The following is a 20,716-nucleotide window of genomic DNA, read 5'->3' on the forward strand; positions in this document are numbered from 1 at the left end:
TAGAGGTCAAGAGATTATTCTCCCATCCTTCTGTGATAATCCAAAGAATCCAGGGGAAGAAAAGTTCCATAGTTTGGACGTTAAGAGAGCCCTGCTAGAATACATATCTGTCACCAGCCAGTGGAGGAGGTCCCAGTCCCTATTCGTAGCTTTTCAGGGTGCCAGGAAAGGCTATGGGGTTTCAAAAGGGACTATTGCTAGATGGATTAGGGAAGCCATTAGTGTAGCCTACTCAGCTAGTGGTATCCCGATTCCTGACGGCATCAAGGCTCATTCCACCAGAGCCGTGGCAACCTCCTGGGCTGAAAAGGCAGAGGTATCGATTGAACAGATTTGTAAGGCCGCTACCTGAGCCTCACTTTCAACCTTCTTTAAGCACTATAGATTAAATCTATCCTCCTCTGCTGACTTAACCTTTGGTAGAAGGTTGCTGCAAGCGGTAGTCCCTTCCTAAGGTGTTTCGAAGTCTCCAAAAGTCTCTCAGGTGTGCTGTCATGGGTGAAGGGAAAACCACCATGGTTACTTACCGGTAGCCGGTTTTTCCAGAACCCATATATCCCACCCCCCCTTTTCACTGTATGGGTGTGCACAATTAGCAGGGTGCTTTATATGATGTGGTGTTGGATTAACATGTAACTAACTGGGATGCCCTCTCAATGCTCTGTAACCCAACTGAAGCGGGGGAGAGGTGCCGCCCCTTATATCTCAGTAGGTTTCTGTCCTGGCGGGGCGGATCCCTCTCTCAGGTGTGCTGTCATGGGTTCCAGTAAAAACGGCTACCGGTAAGTAACCATGGTGGTTTTTGTGTGCCATATCTTTGATTTAAGGGCATAAAACGTCAAATTTGGAAAATTGCAAAATTTTCGCCAAATTTCCTTTTTATTTTTTTCCTACAAATAAACGCAAGTGATATGAATGAAAAGTTACCCACTGACATGAAAGTACAATATGTCACGAGAAAACTTTGTCAGAATCACTGGGATTCATGGAAGCGTTCCAGAGTTATTGCCTCATAAAGAGACAGTGGTCAGAATTGCAAAAATTGGCCCGCACATGAACGTGCAAACCACCCTTGGGGGTAAAGGGGTTAATCTCCTTCCCACTTTCTTTGGTTGGCTTCGTCGTAAAGCCTGGGAAGGGCGGAGATGGGGAAACGAGAAGGTGTATATAAATAATTGGCCCCGCCTTAATGCACCGAGCGCCTGTTCTTGGTTTGAACACTCATTCTGTGCTGAGAGTCCCATTAACACCTTTTATTCTTGTCTTCATTGTGATGGTGTCCACCACAATGATCTTTTATTATATTTTTTCTTTGCAATTGTTTTACTGAGCCTTTCTGCTGCACAAACCTGTTCCATTCTGATAGTGTATAAGAGGAATAGCACTTCACTACTGCTCCCATCAGAGTTGGGCCTGACCTGCACAACTCCACCAGTTGGGCAAATTCTATCGAATCTTCCCTTTATTGTCACTAGGAATTCACCATGGAGCGCTCCTTCTTGTCTTCTAGTAAATTTATACTAGACAGTCTTAAAATTAGACAGGTTTCCTGAAACGGTACATATGATAAATTTGGCTCGTCTTAAAACTACCATAAGTCTGCACTGACCAAGACCCAAACAGAACTGATGAGTTTGCTCTGTTATAAAGAGGAAAGGGGATGGTGTATCACCATTAGCCCAAATAACAAAGTGGAGAGAATGCAACACCCTGCATGCGAAAACATGTGAAATATATTTGAAATGGTCATGGTGAGCAAGAAAACATATAGAAGGCAAGTAGTAAGTTTTTTTTTTTCATAGAATCATAGAATCGTAGAGTTGGAAGGGACCTCCTGGGCCATCTGGTCCAACCCCCTGCTCAAAGCAGGATTCGCTAAATCATCCCAGTCAGATGTCTGTCCAGCCTCTGTTTGAAGACTTCCATTGAAGGAGAACTCACCACTTCTCGTGGCAGCCTGTTCCACTCATTGATCACTCTAACTGTCAAAAAGTTTTTTCTAATATCTAATCTGTGTCTCCTCCCATTCAGTTTCATCCCATTGCTTCTAGTCTTTCCTTGTGCAAATGAGAATAAAGTTGATCCTTCTACAATGTGACAGCCCTTTAGATATTTGTAGACAGCTATTAAGTCTCCTCTCAGTCTTCTCTTTTGCAAACTAAACATTCCCAAATCCTGCAACCTTTCCTCATAAGACAGGGTTTGCAGACCGGTCACCATTCTGGTCGCTCTTTTCTGAACTTGCTCCAGTTTGTTGATGTCTTTTTTAAAATGTGGTGCCCAAAACTGGACACAATATTCCAGATGAGGTCTGACCAAAGAGGAGTAGAGGGAAATAATGACTTCACGTGATCTAGACTGTATACTTCTGTTAATACATCCTAGAATTGCATTTGCCTTTTTTGCTGCTGCATCACACTGTTGACTCATATTCAGTCTGTGATCTATTAGTATACCCAAGTCTTTTTCACATGTGCTGTCACTTAGCCCTATTCCTCCCATTCTATATATGCTTTTTCCATTTTTATTGCCCAGATGTAGTACTTTGCATTTCTCCCTGTTAAAAACCATTCTGTTTGTTGCTGCCCACTTCTCCAGTTTATTTAAATCTTTTTGAATCCTCTCTCTCTCTTCTCTAGTATTAGCTATCCCTCCTAGCTTTGTGTCATCAGCAAATTTAATCAGTTTACCCTCAATGCCTTCATCTAAATCGTTGATAAAGATGTTGAACAATACAGGGCCCAGGACAGAGCCCTGTGGTACCCCACTTGAGACATTCTTCCAACTGGATGTGCAGCCATTTACGACCACTCTTTGGGTCCGATCACTAAGCCAGTTATGAATCCACCTAACAGTTGCCTTGTCCATTCCATACTTAATCATTTTTTCAATAAGGATTGTATGAGAGACTTTGTCAAATGCTTTGCTGAAGTCAAGATATACTATATCTACAGCATTTCCTTGATCCACCCAATCAGTGATACCGTCATAGAAGGAAATTAAGTTAGTCTGACATGACTTATTAGTTACAAACCCATGCTGACTCTGTTTAATCACTTCATTCTTATCCAGGTATTGACATACATGTTGTTTAATAATTTGTTCAAAGATCTTTCCTGGTATAGAAGTCAGACTCACCGGCCTATAGTTACCTGGGTCCACCTTCTTCCCCTTTTTGAAGATAGGAACAACATTTGCTCTTCTCCAGTCTTCTGGCACTTCTCCTGTTCTCCAAGAATTTTCAAAGATTATAGAGAGGGGTTCAAAAATTTCTTCTGCTATCTCCTTCAGTACTCTGGGGTGTAATTCATCTGGACCTGGAGACTTGAATTCATTTAGGCTAGCTAAGTGTTTCCTCACTATCTTTCTGTTTATAGATATCCTGGATTCTTCTATTCCCTTAATAGGACAGTGAATAACAGTTGATGTTACATTTCCTTTCTGAGAGAAAACAGATGCAAAATAGGAATTTAAAAGTTCAGCCTTCTCAACATCCTGTCTTACCATTTCATCATTTTCATCCGTAAAAATCCTATAGCATCTTTGACTTTTCTTTTACTTTTGACATATCCCCAAAATCCTTTATTATTGCTTTTGACATCTCTTGCAAGCCTCAATTCATTTTCAGCTTTAGCTAATCTGATTTGTGCCCTGCAGGTTCTGCAGACAGCATTATATTCTTCTTTAGATATGCCTCCCTCTTTCCATTTTATAAACATTTTTTTCTTCCTTTTTAGCATGTGCTTAAGTTCTGTGTTCATCCATCCTGGTTTCCTTAACTGCTTCCTATTCTTCCCTCTTTTCGGAATTGTTAACAACTGTGCTTTGAGAATTTCATTTTTCAAGATTTCCCATCCTTCCTGGACATTTTTGTCTTTAAGGATATCCAGCCATTGGATCCCTCCAATTCTCTTTCTGAATCCCTTAAAATCTGCCTTTCTGAAATCTAACCTTGACGTCTGAGTCTTCACAGGTCTTCCGCCTCTAGTTATCCAAAATTCTAAAATAGCATGGTCGCTACCTCCTAGGGTCCCAGCCACTTTTACCTCCTCAACCATTTCCTCCCTGTTTATAAGGATTAGATCCAAGGTAGCAGTTCCCCTTGTTTTCTCCCTTACCTTTTGGAAGATAAAGTTGTCAGCAAGAGAGGATAAGAATTTCCTTGACCTGTTAGTTTTGCCTGAGAGAGATTCCCAACAAATGTCTGGATAGTTGAAATCTCCCATGACAACTATGTCATATTTTTTGGAGAACTTGGCCATTTGATGCATAAAGAGTTCATCCATAGCTTCAGCTTGCACAGGCGGCCTGTAGTAAATGCCTACAATGGTGTCCTTTCCATTGTTCTGTCCTTGTATTCTTACCCAAACAGTTTCCACAGAACTCCCAGTCTCTGAAGCTTCAATCTCTGTGCAGATATACGCGTTTCTAACATACAATGCGACACCTCCTCCTCGTTTATCAAGTCTGTTTCTTGCAAATAAGTTGTATCCTTCTAGCCTTGTATTCCAATCATGTGTATTGTCCCACCAAGTTTCAGTGATTCCAATGACATCATATTTCTTTTCCTGTGTTAGTAGTTCCAATTCTCCTTGTTTGTTGCCCATGCTTTGTGCATTAGTATAGAAACATTTTAGTTTGTGATTGGTTTCTCTTTCTCCAATATTTTTATAAATTAGATTCTTTCGTCTTTGTTCTTCCTTTCCACTTCTAATAGCAGAGTTCTCAATAGCATTTGTCAGGTGTATGGCTTTTTCTGGTCTTTTGCTTCCCTTCCCATGTTGTTCTAGTTTAAAGCTCTCCTTACAAGTGTAGCAAGGCGACTTCCAAATACATGCTTACCAGTCTTCGTAAGGTGCACCCCATCTCTAGCAAGTAGTCCATCGTATAAGTAGTTCACTCCGTGATCCAGAAATCCAAATCGTTGCTGACGGCACCATCGACGTAGCCAGTTGTTCACCTGCAGAATCTTATTCCACCTCCTTGTTCCATGGCCATCCACTGGGAGGATGGAAGAGAAGACCACCTGCGCTCCCAGTTCTTTCACTTTCTTACCTAAGTCTTCAAAGTCTCTACAGATGGTTTCCAGGTCGTTTCTTGCAGTGTCATTTGTCCCCACATGTAGTAGCAGGAATGGGTAGTCATCTGTAGGTCTGAAGAGTCCTGATATCCTGTCAGACACATCTTTAATTTTTGCACCTGGAAGACAACACATTTCTCTTGAAGTTATATCCGGTCTGCAGATAGCGGCCTCAGTTCCTCTCAACAGGGAATCCCCCATGACCACCACTCTCCGTTTCTTCTTCACAACATTTTTCTTTCTCCATCCAGGAGGACTCTGAAGGCGTACAAGGTTGCTGCTTGTTGGCAAAGTCTTATCCTGATGTATTTCTTCATTGTTTTCCTGCGTGAGAGCCTGGTACTGGTTTCTGAGCAGTATGGGTGCTGACTGCCTCCTGATCCTCCTGCTTCTCTGGGTCACATGTCTCCATTCCTCTGTTTCTTCAGGTGCACTTCGAATTTCTTCTCTTTCTGTAACATGAAGAGATAATTCTGCTCTGTCCAAGAACTCTTCACCTTCCTTAATGATCTTCAACGTAGCTAACCTCTCCGAGATTTTGCAACTTTTCCTCCAACAGGGACACAAGCTTGCATTTGTGGCATGTGAAGTTTGGCTTTTCCACTGGTAAGTCTGTGAACATGTAGCAAGAAATGCAGCTCACCAAATGGCTCCTGGCCTCTTCCATCTTGAGATTTCTTAAAAACGATGAAAGATGAGCCCAAATTCGCGCGCCTATCGGCGCGCGGTTTTTCCAATTTCCTCTTTTCAGCTGCAACAGCCAAAACCCAGTGATCGTTGAGCTCGCGGAGACTCTTCACTTATCCCAGAAGGCACTGGGAATATGCAAATGATCTCCTCAAGACTCTTCCCCTGGTTTTCCGATTTCCTCTTTTCAGCTGCAACGGCCAAAACCCAGTGATCGTTGAGCTCGCGGAGACTCTTCATTTATCCCAGAAGGCACTGGGAATATGCAAATGATCTCCTCAAGACTCTTCCCCTGGTTTTCTTTTTTTGCACATAATCTGGACCCCATAGTATATCTTAGTAGTGATCAGAGCAAACTCCCAGTAAGCCACAATGAAGCGGTTTTGGTGATTTTTTTTTTTTTTTTTCCGCTGCATATTTTAGAAAAAAATACAAGTAAACTGTTTTACAATAATGCAAATACAAGTCACAAGCCGTAGAAAATCCAGTTGAACAGGAATACTATTATTGGTTTAACGTGTCAGTAACTGTGGCTTCATGTGGCGTAACGCGTGGGGCTTTTTCCATTTCTCCCTCCCCGCCTATATCTTTCAGGGTTTGTACCAGATAATCCAGACAAAGCAAAGCCAATAACAGTCCGAATGGCAATTATTTCCCATCCAAATTTACAATGTAAAGCAGCAAATGAGATAAAATGTAACTTTTAATATACCAATTAAAACAATACCAAAAATAATGTCACCCATAAGTGAATTTTTTTTAAAAAAAGATGCAGAATGAATGGGTGATCCTCAGAGGATATTTGAAAGCACCCAAACGCATCACATTAGGGATGTAGAATGTAGCTGATAAAACAGACAACAACCTATATAATGGATACAGCATGAAAAAATAGCACAATACTATAGCCAATTGCACATGTATACACATGTATAATATTTAAGGCCAGACCAGGGGTTCATAGCCCCAAATAAACGAGATTTCAAAGTAGGAACGAGATTTCAAGAAAAGGAACAATCTCACCGGTTAATGCAGATGGTCAGGAGTCATCAGGGATACTCTGTATGCCTACAGGAAGGTAGCAATGGGAAGGCAATACCCTGTCAATTCCCTTACATGCTAACCATTAACTGATCCTGGTAATTCATATTATGTGGTGATCCTTAGTTAATGCATGTACTTTTTCTCTTATGTGGTCTCAATGATTTTTCATGCAAATGAGCGATCGCACGCCTATTATGTGTTGATGTGTCCCACTTGTTTCAGGTTGTTGACTTTGGGTGTATGGCACAGAACCCTTATTTATTGGCAGTGCCGGTCCATATTTTTATCTCTTAAGTCTGCCCTATTGTGGCAGCTGATGACTTTATAGAATTTTTGTTGACTGCGACATTAAGTTTGTAGTCAAGACTAGTAAGTAAAGCATGTTTTATTTCGGGTCAGAGGCTGAAAAAAAGTACACCCTCAGGCTATGTGCACACGCTGAGGTTTTTGCTGCGGATCCAGTTCTGCAGACAGTATACAGTAGCATGTAAATATGTGATTTACAATCTGCTGTGCACATGCTGCGGATTTTTAACTGCGGAAAAGCTGCGGTTTTGAATCCGCAGAAAGAAATGACATGTCACTTCTTTTCTGCGGATTCTGCTGCGGTTTACCACCTCCTCCATTGTAGAGGTGATAAACCGCAGGGGAAAACCGCAGGCCAATCCGCAGGTAAAACAGCACGTCATTTTACCTGCGGTTCTGCAGATACAAATCCGCAGCGTGTGCACATAGCCAAACACAGGTGCATGTATCATGCTGATAATTGATAATCTTACTATTACCACTGCTTTATTTTCAAAGTAAAATCTTAAAGGGATCCGGTCATGTCCCCAAACGCTGTTAACCTGCAGGTATGGGGTTAATATGCATGTTCACAACGTTACAGCAGCCGGCTTTCTGTTAGAGGTGTACATAGTCATTACAGTAGCGCTAAATACACAGTGAGTGACCGCTGTTACCATGCCGCAGCATTTTGATTAACGTCTCACTCTGCAGCGCATCTGTGAAGGGGGTGGCAGAGCATGCTTGCAGCCGCTGATTTCAGTGCTGTGAGTGATGACTGTAGCACCCCTGTGCATGCTTTTGACTGAAAGCCAGCTACTCCTGGGAGAAATAAAGTTCATTTTCTTTGGATCGCTGCATCTTTCGTAAGGCTACTGCACAGAATTGTAATGTTATTAACCTGCAGAGTAGCGAGATATGTGAAGGTTAACTGCATTTGGGGAAATGACAGGTTCCCTTTAAAGATTGTTGGATCCCTCTCCTGTATTTTTTACAAGCTTATTTTTCATGTTTTCCATAGAAGCCTACAGGTAAATTGCACAGTTTTAAATGCACAGTGATCTTAAAGCTTTCAAAATATGACAATCCAAAAACTTTGGTTTGTGTATATATATATAAAAAAAAAAAAAGTGTGTGTGATACCAGCCAAACATAAAAAACCCAATATATATCTGGTCTCGCTGTAATTAAACCAATCCGAAGAATAAAGTCACCTAGTCACACGAGGAACTACATAAAAAATAAAAAAATTCTTGACCTACTATTGATTTGTTCATTCTGCCTCCCAAAGATCACAGTATGGCTATGCTCAAATTTTATCCTGTGCTCTATGCTGAGCTCTTACACTGGGGTTTCTGTGTAAATCTCTGAAATACTTGATTCAGGCAGATCCCCTGGTGCAGAAGATTCCCTATTTATGAGGCAGATGGAGACACAAAAAGGAAAAGGAGAACATTGCTGAACAGAGGCCAGACGAGTCTAGAGTAACTTTGATTCATTATAGTGAATGGACCCGTCTGAGGTTTCATCTGAATCACATTATTCAAAGATTTAGGGTATGTGCACACGTTGTGGATTTGGCCCTGTGGATCCGCAGCAGGTCTGCAAGCAATGTATAGTACCATGTTAGCCAATGGAATTTCAAATCTGCAGTGCACATGCTGCAGTTTTAAATCCGCAGCATGTCAATTCTTTCTGTGCATTCCGCAGCGGTTTGACACCTGTTCCATTGTCCAGGTGTCAAACCACAGGTAAACCGCAGGTCACTTTACCTGCAAATCTGCATGGAAAAATCCGCAGCTCAATCCGCACTGTGTGCACTGACCCTTAGATGGAAACCCCAAAGTAAGTGCTCAGCGTAGAGTGCCAGATAAAGGTGGTCCTAAATGTTATGTTAAATGCTTCCAGTAAAAGCTTGAAATCAATCCACAAAAAAAGCAAGTCCCCACTCAGGTCCGTCATCTGTCACTGTAGATATAGGGGGCTTCCACGTTACTGGTAGCACAAAGGTTCTGGAAAAGAAATCCTTTGAATTCTGCACTTCTAAATGCCCCTCCCTTAAGCGCCCCAGGCATTTCTGTAGCGATGAGAGTCATCTTAATTTTCGAGTGCATGAGCTTATCATAATGTGTTGGGCACTAAAATGTGCACGCACTACAATGACAGATTTGCAATTTTCACTCAGCAGCATCCATTACTGCTTGTTTCTGTAAATTATCCATAGTCAAAATTGTCACTACTCCTGTAAATAAATTCCTAGAGGGGTGTAATTTTTAAAATTAGGTCCACTTAAGGGGGATTATGCTCTTCTGGCACTTAATAAAATATTATATTTATTATCCCTTATACCGGTATATATTATCCCTCTTTTTTTTTTTTTTGGGTGTTCCTGCTACAGTTTCCAATCTGTAGAATACAAACACATGAGCCATGCACAAAGTGAACAAGTCGGTAGGACAGTGTTCATACCACCCAAAGACTGAAACAGAAGAAACACAGTATAACAAATGTGTAAAAATATGCTGTTGTAAAAAAAAAAAAAAATATATAGTAAACAGCAAGTGCTAGTAAAAAGATAACAAAAACAGGGTATTTAGTTGATACTTTTTTTTGCAAAAAATGTATACTAAGCCGTTCCACCAAACGTCAAGGTATACCCATCTCAGAGCAGTCTTAACCAATGTATTTAAAACCTGACCATGTGAATAGTACCTATATGAGCAGGATTCAGAAAGGTAAAGCTTGATGTGGACACGGTGTGCAAGACAGCTTTTTATGTGCATAGCTCACAAGAGCGGGGTGGGGACCTCCCAAAACTTGCAAAAGCAAGAAACTAATAGAATACAAACACATGAGCCATGCACAAAGTGAACAAGTCGGTAGGACAGTGTTCACACCACCCAAAGACTGAAACAGAAGAAACACAGTATAACAAATGTGTAAAAATATGCTGTTGTAAAAAAAAAAAAAATATATAGTAAACAGCAAGTGCTAGTAAAAAGATAACAAAAACAGGGTATTTAGTTGATAATTTTTTTTGCAAAAAATGTATACTAAGCCGTTCCACCAAACGTCAAGGTATACCCATCTCAGAGCAGTCTTAACCAATGTATTTAAAACCTGACCATGTGAATAGTACCTATATGAGCAGGATTCAGAAAGGTAAAGCCTGATGTGGACACGGTGTGCAAGACAGCTTTTTATGTGCATAGCTCACAAGAGCGGGGTGGGGACCTCCCAAAACTTGCAAAAGCAAGAAACTAATAGAATACAAACACATGAGCCATGCACAAAGTGAACAAGTCGGTAGGACAGTGTTCACACCACCCAAAGACAAAAACACAGTATAACACGTGTAAAAATACTCTGTTGTAAAAAAAAAACAGTATTTTTACACGTTTGTTATACTGTGTTTTATCTGTGTTTCAGTATCCAATCTGTAGTGTTTACATTTGATATACGGTGATTACCAATAGTGCTGTATGTGCTGACCTGCTCCCTTTGGCTTTTTGTTATGTCTTTTTTTTTTTTTCCATTTTTGTCTTGTCAAATGTTTTAATATACCTTTTTTTTTTTTTTTTAGAAAAATATAAAGTTCAAATCACCCTCCATTCGCCCCATTCAAAATAAAAAAAAATAAAAAATAAAAATCAAACATACACATACTTGGTATCGCCGCGTTCAGAATCGCCCAGTTAATCAATATAAGAAAATAATTCACCTGATCGCTAAACGACGTAAGAAAAAAAGTCAAAACGCCAGAATTTTATTTTTTTGGTCACCACAACATTGCATTATAATGCAATAACGGGCAATCAAAACATTGTATCTGCACCAAAATGGTATCATTAAAAATGTCAGCTCGGCGCGCAAAAAATAAGCCCTCACCCAACCCGAGAGCAGGAAAAATGGAGACGCTACAGGTATCGAAAAATGGCTCAATTTTTTTTTTTTTTTTTTAACAAACTTTGGAATTTTTTTTCACAAGTTGGATAAAAAAGAACCTAGACATGTTTGGTGTCTTTGAACTCGTTTTGACCTGGAGAATCATAATGGCAGTTTTAGCATTTAGTGAACATGGTAAAAAAAAAAAAAAAAAAAATTAAACTTCTGTAGAATTGCACTTTCTTTGCAGTTTTATCACACTTAGAATTTTTTTTTCCCTGTTTTCCAGTACGCGATATGTTAAAATCAATGGTGTCGTTCAAAAGTACAACTCGTCCCGCAATAAACAAGCCCCTCACATGGCCATATTGACCGAAAAATAAAAAAATTATGGCTCTGGGAAGAAGGGGAGGAAAAAAACGAAAATACCTCCGTGGGTTAGAGGGAACCTGTCAGCAGGTTTTTCGATCACAAAGTAAGGTTGTCACAGTAAAGTACCTGTAATGATGATTACTTCCATACTTTTATATTATCCTCCATTGTCTTGTAATCCACTGGCAAGTGAAGGAACATGGCCTAAAATTCCAGCTCTGCGGTCTCTCCCTCTTGGTGCCGGCTTCTCTTCCATTCTTCTTTGTGGCCTGCTCTTATGGCCGACATCTCTTGACATTCCCGGGCTAGGCATATATAAGTGCAATAACGTCCTAATGACGTTGCGAGAGACGGGCTATCCATTTGAACATGTCTGACCCCGGGAATGGAAGGGATTAGCATTTCAGGTACTTTAGTGTCTAAGAACCTATAACCCAGTGGAAGCCAAGAGTGTACTTTTGGCCACTATTGGGCAAGTATTCATTAATATACAGTAAAAAAGTACCATAAGTGTATTCTACTACACTTTTACTATTCCATAGAAAAAAACAGTAAAAAAAAAGTTTGTTTTATTTACAGTTGACCCCAATGGTTGACATATCTGACTCTCTGCCTTATCCAGTAAGATACTTCAGAGATATGTATACATCAGGGCCATTTTCTGGTGTAAATGTCAAATGATAGTGCGCTTTGAATGGGCCTGATAATGTTCCCTTTACTGCAATTAATTCTTTGTTTCTTCTAGTAGATATGAAGCCAGTTATTGTTGTCCATGGAGGTGCAGGAGCCATCATGAAGGCGTATGAAGAAGGGTATCGTGCTGGAGTAAAGCGGGCCGCTGTACAAGGCTATAATATACTGAGAGGAGGAGGCGATGCACTTACTGCTGTAGAAGAAGCTGTGGTGGTGCTTGAGGATGATCCACATTTCAATGCAGGTGAAGCTTCAGGCGGTGACACAACCAAAGATGTACAAAAGATTGTTGCCTTTTTTTTTTTTTTTTTCCCCCTTCTCCCCACTAAATTTGCATGTGTTCATGATGGCAAAAGCCTAATCAAACAGCCGTAATGTCCTCCATCAGTCGGCCAACCCAATATAGGGGTTATTAACTTAAAAGAGGAAAATGGAAATTGCATTCCACCTACAAGCAATTTCTACCAATGTGTTAATGTATTTTTTATTTAAATATCTGATCCTTTCTGATCAAGGTATGGCAACTGAAATATAAGTCACTATTCAAAGAGGAAAGTGGTTGCCACAGCATGGAGAATGCACTGCAGATGGGAATGTCTCGTAGACTAAGTACAGTTAAGTCCTTATATATTTGGACAGAGACAACATTTTTCTAATTTTGGTTCTAGACATTACCACAATGAATTTTAAACAAAACAATTCAGATGCCGTTGAAGTTCAGACTTTCAGCTTTCATTTGAGGGTATCCACATTAAAATTGGATGAAGGGTTTAGGAGTTTCAGCTCCTTAACATGTGCCATCCTGTTTTTAAAGGGACCAAAAGTAATTGGACAGATTCAATAATTGTAAATAAAATGTTCGTTTCTAGTACTTGGTTGAAAACCCTTTGTTGGCAATGACTGCCTGAAGTCTTGAACTCATGGACATCACCAGACGCTGTTTCCTCCTTTTTGATGCTCTGCCAGGCCTTCACTGCGGTGGTTTTCAGTTGCTGTATGTTTGTGGGCCTTTCTGTCTGAAGTTTAGTCTTTAACAAGTGAAATGCATGCTCAATTGGGTTGAGATCAGGTGACTGACTTGGCCATTCAAGAATATTCCACTTCTTTGCTTTAATGAACTCCTGGGTTGCTTTGGCTTTATGTTTTGGGTCATTGTCCATCTGTAGTATGAAACAACGACAAATCAGTTTGGCTGCATTTGGCTGATCTGAGCACACAGTATGGCTCTGAATACCTCAGAATTCATTCAGCTGCTTCTGTCCTGTGTCACATCATCAATAAACACTAGTGACCCAGTGCCACTGGCAGCCATGCCTGCCCAAGCCATCACACTGCCTCCGCCGTGTTTTACAGATGATGTGGTATGCTTTGGATCATGAGCTGTACCATGCCTTCACCCTACTTTTCTCTTTCCATCATTCTGGTAGAGGTTGATCTTGGTTTCATCTGTCCAAAGAATGTTCTTCCAGAACTGTGCTGGCTTTTTTTAGATGTTTTTTAGCAAAGTCCAGTCTAGCCTTTTTATTCTTGATGCTTATGAGTGGCTTGCACCATGCAGTGAACCCTCTGTATTTACCTTCATGCAGTCTTCTCTTTATGGTAGATTTGGGTATTGATACGCCTAACTCCTGGAGAGTGTTGTTCACTTGACTGGCTGTTGTGAAGGGGTTTCTCTTCACCATGGAGATTATTCTGCGATCATCCACCACTGTTGTCTTCCATGGGCGCCCAGGTCTTTTGCATTGATGAGTTCACCAGTGCTTTCTTTCTCAGGATGTACCAAACTGTAGATTTTGCCACTCCTAATGTTGTAGCAATTTCTCGGATGGGTTTTTTCTGTTTTTGCAGCTTAAGGATGACTTGTTTCACCTGCATGGAGAGCTCCTTTGACCGCATGTTTCCTTCACAGCAAAACCTTCCCAGTGCAAGCACCACACCTCAAATCAACTCCAGGCCTTTTATCTGCTTAATTGAGAATGACATAACGAAGGGATTGCCCACACCTGTCCATGAAATAGCCTTGGAGTCAATTGTCCAATTACTTTTGGTCCCTTTAAAAACAGGGTGGCACATGTTAAGGAGCTGAAACTCCTAAACCCTTCATCCAATGTTAATGTGGATACCCTCAAATGAAAGCTGAAAATCTGAACTTCAACTGCATCTGAATTGTTTTGTTTAAAATTCATTGTGGTAATGTCTAGAACCAAAATTAGAAAAATGTTGTGTCTGTCCAAATATAAATGGACCTACTGTAACTGTATATAAATTCTGAGATGGGTGCATTTACAATGTTTTAAATTATTAAAAGGGTTTTCTAAATTATTCAAAACTGTTGTACTATTCATAAATCCAAATAAAGAGACCAACGTTATATTTTTTTTATTTTGTTACATTTCAGACACCTTTTTAAGCATCTTCCAGTGCTGCAGTTTGTTTCCTAGCCACGCTTCCAATCTTCCAAGCGTCACTCTGTCCAAAGCCTTTGTAGACTGCGCAAGCACGACGCGACTGCGCAGTCTGGCTCCAGACAGAATGAGGCATCCAAGCGGTGAGGAGTGTGTATGGCGCCGGAGATGGCGGTACCGTACACACGGCATACCACCATCTACGACGCCATACTTACCTGACTGGGAGGAGCGTTGCCTCAGCACTTTTCTTCGGCCGGAGACCGGGGCAGGAGTGTGGCCGAAATCGCGCATGCGCAGAGTTCGATCCGGCGCCATTTTACTGAAGACACATTTGCAGTGTCTTCAGCAATATGGCGCCGGACAGCACTATGGGCATGCGTGTACTCCGCCGCCGCACTCCTCCCCCGGCCTCCAGCAGAACGTGACAGCGCTGGAGCGCAGGAAAGAAGGGTGCGTATAAATGTGTTTTTTTTTTTTTTTTGGTATGTGTGTAGTTTAATAGGGGTGAGGGGACCATGCATACCAGGATAGGGGGGGTGAGGGGGGACCATGCATATCACGAAAGGGGGGTGAGGGGACCATGCATGTCAGGATAGGGGGTTAGGGGACCATGCATGTCAGGTGAGGGGGGGACCATGCATATCACAAAAGGGGGGGTGAGAGGACCATGCATACCAGGATTGGGGGATGAGGGGGCCATGCATGTCAGGATAGGGGACAATGCATACCAGGAAAGGGGGGTGAGAGGACCTTACATACCAGTATAGGGGGGGGGGGGGGGGGAGTGAGAGGACCATGCACACCAGGATGGGGGGGAATGAAAGGACCATGCATACCAGGATGGGGGGGGTGAGAGGAGCATTGCATACCAGGATACGGGAGTGAGGGGACCATGCATACCAGGATTGGGGGATGAGGGGTACCATGCATACCAGGATAGAGATGAGGGAGTACCATGCATACCAGGATTGGGGGGTGAGGGGACCATGCATACCAGGATGAAGAATGGGGTGCCATGCATACCAGGATTGGGGGGTGAGGGTACCATGCATACCAGGATAGGAATGAGGGGTGCCATGCATACCAGGATAGGAGGGTGGCAGCACATACCAGGATGGGAGACCATATACCAATAAAAATGCTCGCCACCCGGGCGTAGAACGGGTTCATAGCTAGTCTTCTATAATGCTGTGAGCTGGTACATGAGTAATGATGGAGTCCAGGTGCAACGGGGATGCAAAAGTGAGCATCGTCTGGAACAGGGAACTGTCATTTAAAGAGAATCTGTGAGCAGGTCTTTGCTATATAATCTGAGAGCAGCATGATGTAACTGCAGAAACCCTGATTCTAGCAGTGTGTCACTTGGGTTGTGGTTTCAGTACAATCAGGGTTTTATCAGCAGGAGATTATCACTACAGGACTAGTTGCCTCCTAGTCCAACCACACACACACCACTGATTGATTAGCACCTCTCTGTCCATATACAATGTAAACAGAAGGCTACTTATTATTGTTCTGTCGGGGTTACACAGGGTTCAACATTCAGAGCTCTGCAGCAGAGAAAACTGATTTTATCACTGCTGCACCCAGTAAACTAAGTGACACATCGCTGCAATCAGGGTCTCTGTCCCTTCATCATGCTGCTGTTAGATTACATAAAACTCTTTTGACAGATTTTTTTTTAAAGAATACCGATCACCAGTCTGTCACTGTCATTTATATTTGAGAAGACATTAATTTAGAAAATAGGCCTAGAAGTCCCCCTCATGCTACTGGTAAAGGACTAGACTATCTAGTAAAACTCTAGACTGAACTTCTGGGTTGTGAGATCTGGCATGCAACGTGGCATCCCATCACCCTCCACCTGCACTCACTGTCAAAAAGCAAAATATCAAGCTTTTATCTAAAACAGAGCTGCCCCATTATGTCATTTCCTATTGTTACCAATAGTGCAGCTGTGGCAATTGCAATTGATATTTTTATTTTTTTTGTGAAATGCACAGAGTGACATCATAAGTGAAAGAAAACCTTTAGCGTGGACATCACATTATCTACAGCGAAATCTGAGAAACAGTACAGGTCATATAAAAACAAAATATCTTCGAAATGCCTGATATGTGATTGTTGTGGGTCTAAACCTATAAGACATCCACAAAGCTGGGGTGCCTGTTCCTCTTCGAGAAGTGACAGTCCTCATGGTCAATCTCTAATAAAGAGGGATGCAAAACCTGCCCCATAGTCACTCTGCTCAATCTCGACTATGTAGGCACAGCTACCAGTATATAGGGGTTGGGGGGGTTATAAATTTTTTTTATTAATAAGTCCTAGTCCAAACCCCTACAGCTTTCAAACACTTCAATAGGAAAACGCCTTGTAGAACTGCAGCTGTCTACCCTGAGAAGTAAATGCAGTCCGGCTTTACAGTAGTCAGCAGTCTTTTAGTTTATAGTCTACCATAAAATGCAGTTTGCATTTTTAGAAAAAAAAAGGGGGGGTCTAAAGGGTAATGTTTCTCCTTATGAAGTGTGACAGGTGGCTTATAATCCATGCAGTGGTCCTCTGGGAAATTAAATAAGCAAATTTCCTCTTCAGAGAGGAAGAAAATTAGAACTCTGGTGTCACCTATTGGAATTGGCAATCCTAATAGTCACTATCTACCCTTTAATGAGCCTCCCATATTGCTTGGGATAAGAGCCAAACCAGTATCTCAATTTGCAGACAAACAGGGTGTTTCAGGGTATTGCCCATCATCAGTGCAAAGCATGAGCTCTGATTTGGCTGTATAAGAAGCTTTTGACTGGGACCTGAGGGGTAACATTTCTCCTTATGGAGATTATGCAAATTGTCTCTTCAGAGAGGAAGAGGACTAGAACTCTAGTGCCACCTATTGGAAGTAGCAATCCTAAAAGTCAATGTCAACCCTTTAACGAGCCTTGTTACATGACTTGGGATAAAAGCCAAGCCAGAATCTCAATTTGCAGACACTGTGTTTCGGGGTACTGCCCCTCGTCAGTGCAAAGTGTGAGATCTGGCTTGGCTGTGAGAGGCGTCTGACCTTATGGAGAGTGACATTCCTGGAATGCTAGTGTGAGGAGGCCTTTTAGGATTTCTACTTCCAATTGATGGCACTAGAGTTTAATACTCTTCCTTACTGAAGAGGCAATTTGCATTTTTGAAAAAAGAAAGGAAGGAATAGTGTATATATACACGTGATTTTATGGCTCGGGCTCTTAAGATGTGCACACTATTTTGTGCCCAGATGCAGTGGTGAATTAATTAGCAGGGCTTCCTTCTTTTCCCTAATTGGTTTCATTCCAGTTAACGCTTCCAAAATGACCAAATACCATTTATGCATAGAAATCAAAAGTAACTTCTTCACTATTCGTTTTCAGCATTCTTCCATTTCAATCAAATGATGTAGTTCCCAGTACAAAATGTCTCCCCATTTGCTCCAGATTTAGAGAGGAGTTAAGCTGTAGGCCTGGATGTGTTTTCCTCACTGAACATATCTCTGCATTTAGCCTTTTGTGTGTTCACTTTCCATATTGTTTCCTTAGGCCATGGATCTGTTTTGAATGAAGAGGGAGAAGTCGAGATGGATGCTATTATCATGGATGGCAAGGATTTATCCTCAGGAGCTGTTTCTGCAGTCAAATGCATTGCTAACCCAATAAAACTGGCCCGCCTTGTAATGGAAAAGGTATATCTATGGGGGCTGTATGGTTTATCTTCTGTACATACCAATCTCAGACTCTCAGTAATCCACCCTATTTGCCGGCATGGACCCTCTTCTCTAGAATTTTTAACGTGGTTGCTGATAAAAATAGTGCCCTTACCATAGTAAGCAATATTTTACTAGAGGATATAATGGGAGCCACATGTTACATTACACTACTTTAGTGAACATCTGCTACGTGACAATCTCTTTTTACATGTTTTTTTTGGTAACAAACTGTAAAAACATTTGTACTAGTGATGAGCGACTGTGCCCGTGTAAGGTGTTATCTGAGCATGCTCGGGTGTTAACGGAGTGTCTTCAGCGTGCTCGAATAATATGTTCGAGTCCCCACGGTTGTTCGACAGCCACAACACATACAGGGATTGCCTAACAAACAAGCCGTCCCTGCAAGTGTTGCGGCTGTTGAGACGTGCAGCCGGGGGGACGCAAACATATTTTTGGAGACACTCGGTTCGCACATCACAAATTTCTACGTATGTACCAATTCCGCCGCTGTCGTCTTTTAATTATTGTGAAGCAGGCACAGATGTGCAGACAGTGTTGTAAGTATTGTTATAAGACCTCACATGCCTCTTGTCTCCACCGCTCCCTACTTTGTTCCAACCCAGACTGTCTCACATGGTGAGCGGAAGGTTATACAGCAGAACAGTGTTTCAATAGATGTCCTGTCTGTGAAGACTGGAAATGATTACTGCTACCTTAGACTGACCGTTGACACAGCGTATGTGTCTTGGAAGTCGGTGCCAATCCGACCCATGACACATATGCTGTGTCATGAATTGATAGCCCCCCTGCGGGTCGGGTGACCGGGGTCACTGAAAGGTCACATGACCCGCACACCGATTCATGGGGCCAATCGGCCCCTGATACCGATTGACGGCGGCAATCTGCTGCCGCCGTTAACATCTGCTCCCCTCCCTCTTCCCTCCGCTCCCCCCCCTCACCCCCCGGTACCTCCGATGTCCCTCTGGACGTCCCGGTGTCCCGCCATCATGGATCATGGGCGCCGCCATCTTGGAAAATGGCGAGCGCATGCGCAGTGCGCCCGCCGGAATCTTCAACGCTGCAGATTCATCCAGTCATTCATTTTGATCACTATGATAAACTTTCACAGTGAGCAAAATAAAAAAAAATTGTAAATAACCCCCCCTCCCCCCGTTTATCACCCCCATAGGCAGGCACAAATAATAAAATAAAGAAAATATTTTTATTTTTCCGTTAGGGTTGGAATTAGGGTTAGGATTGGAATTAGGGTTAAGATTAGGGTTGGGGGTGGGTTGGGATTACGGTTAGGCTTGGGGTTAGGGTTAGGGTTGTGGTTAGGGTTATGATTAGGGTTGAGATTAGGGATAGGGGTGTGTTGGGGTTAGGGTTGGAGATAGAATTGAGGGGTTTCCACTGTTTAGGCACATCACGGGGTCTCCAAATGCGACGTGGCGCCACCATTTATTCCAGCCAATTTTGCGTTCAAAAAGTCAAACAGCGCTCCCTCTATTCCGAGCCCCGACGAGTGCCCAAACAGTGGTTTACTCCCACATATGGGGTATCTGCGTACTCAGTAAAAATTGCACAACAAGTTTGGGGGTCTAATTTCTCCTGTTACCCTTGGGAAAATAAAAAATTGGGGCTAAATAAAATTATTTTTGAGGAAAAAAAATGATTTTTTATTTTCACGGCTCTGCGTTAAAAACTTCTGTGAAGTACCTTGGCGTTCAAAGTGCTCACTATGCATCTAGATAAGTTACTTAGGGGGTCTAGTTTCCAAAATGGGGTCATTTGTGCGGGGAGCTCCAAAGTTTAGGCACACCAAACACGACATGGTGTCCGCTAACGATTGGAGCTAATTTTCCATTCGCCGAAACAGTGGTTCCCCCCCACATATCAGGTATCAGCGTACTCAGGACAAACTGCACAATAACTTTTGCAGTCCAATTTCTCCTGTTATCCTTGGCAAAATAAAAAAAATTGAATCTGAAGTATTTTTTTGTGAAAAAAAGTTAAATGTTCATTTTTTTTTTTTTTTTTAAATATTCAAAAAATTCCTGTGACGCACCTGAAGGGTTAATAAACTTCTTGAATGTGGTTTTGAGCACCTTAAGGGGTGCAGTTTTTGGAATGGTGTCACTTTTGGGTATTTTCTATCATATAGACCCCTCAAAGTGGTTTCAAATGTGATGTGGTCCGTAAAAATAAAATGGTGTTGCAAAAATGAGAAATCGCTGGTCAACTTTTAATCCTTATAACTTCCTAACAAAAAAAAAATTTTGGTTCCAAAATTGTGCTGATGTAAAGTAAACATGTGGGAAATGTTACTTATTAAGTTTTTTTGTGTGCCGTATCTCTGTGATTTTAAGGGCATTTTCGCCAAATTTCCGTGTTTTTCACAAATAAACGCAAGTTATTTGAATGAAATTTTACCACTAACATGAAGTACAATATGTCACGAGAAAACCGTGTCAGAATCACCGGGATCGGGGCGTGGCCTGGGCACCTAACAGGGAAGAAGCACTTCACTTGGGCTCC

At 41.9% G+C, this 20,716-nt stretch overlaps 1 protein-coding gene across 5 annotated transcripts in view; it reads left to right on the forward strand.

Moving 5' to 3' along the window:
• ASRGL1 (asparaginase and isoaspartyl peptidase 1) overlaps positions 1-20,716 on the forward strand; it is a 115,970-nt gene that overhangs the window by 25,762 nt on the left and 69,492 nt on the right. For 3 of the 5 annotated variants that reach the window (XM_073569364.1, XM_073569366.1, XM_073569362.1), the window contains exons 2-3: positions 12,102-12,290; positions 18,012-18,154. In XM_073569364.1, coding sequence (XP_073425465.1) covers positions 12,104-12,290; positions 18,012-18,154 — 330 coding nt within the window. In that variant the 5' untranslated portion in view covers positions 12,102-12,103. Of the gene's footprint in view, positions 1-12,098; positions 12,291-18,011; positions 18,155-20,716 lie in introns of all 5 variants that reach the window. The other 2 variants (XM_073569365.1, XM_073569363.1) reach the window with 1 other exon arrangement.

This window comes from Dendrobates tinctorius, unplaced genomic scaffold (genome assembly GCF_039654945.1).
Source record: "Dendrobates tinctorius isolate UK_male_01 unplaced genomic scaffold, ASM3965494v1 ptg000024l, whole genome shotgun sequence".
Taxonomy (NCBI): domain Eukaryota; kingdom Metazoa; phylum Chordata; class Amphibia; order Anura; family Dendrobatidae; genus Dendrobates; species Dendrobates tinctorius.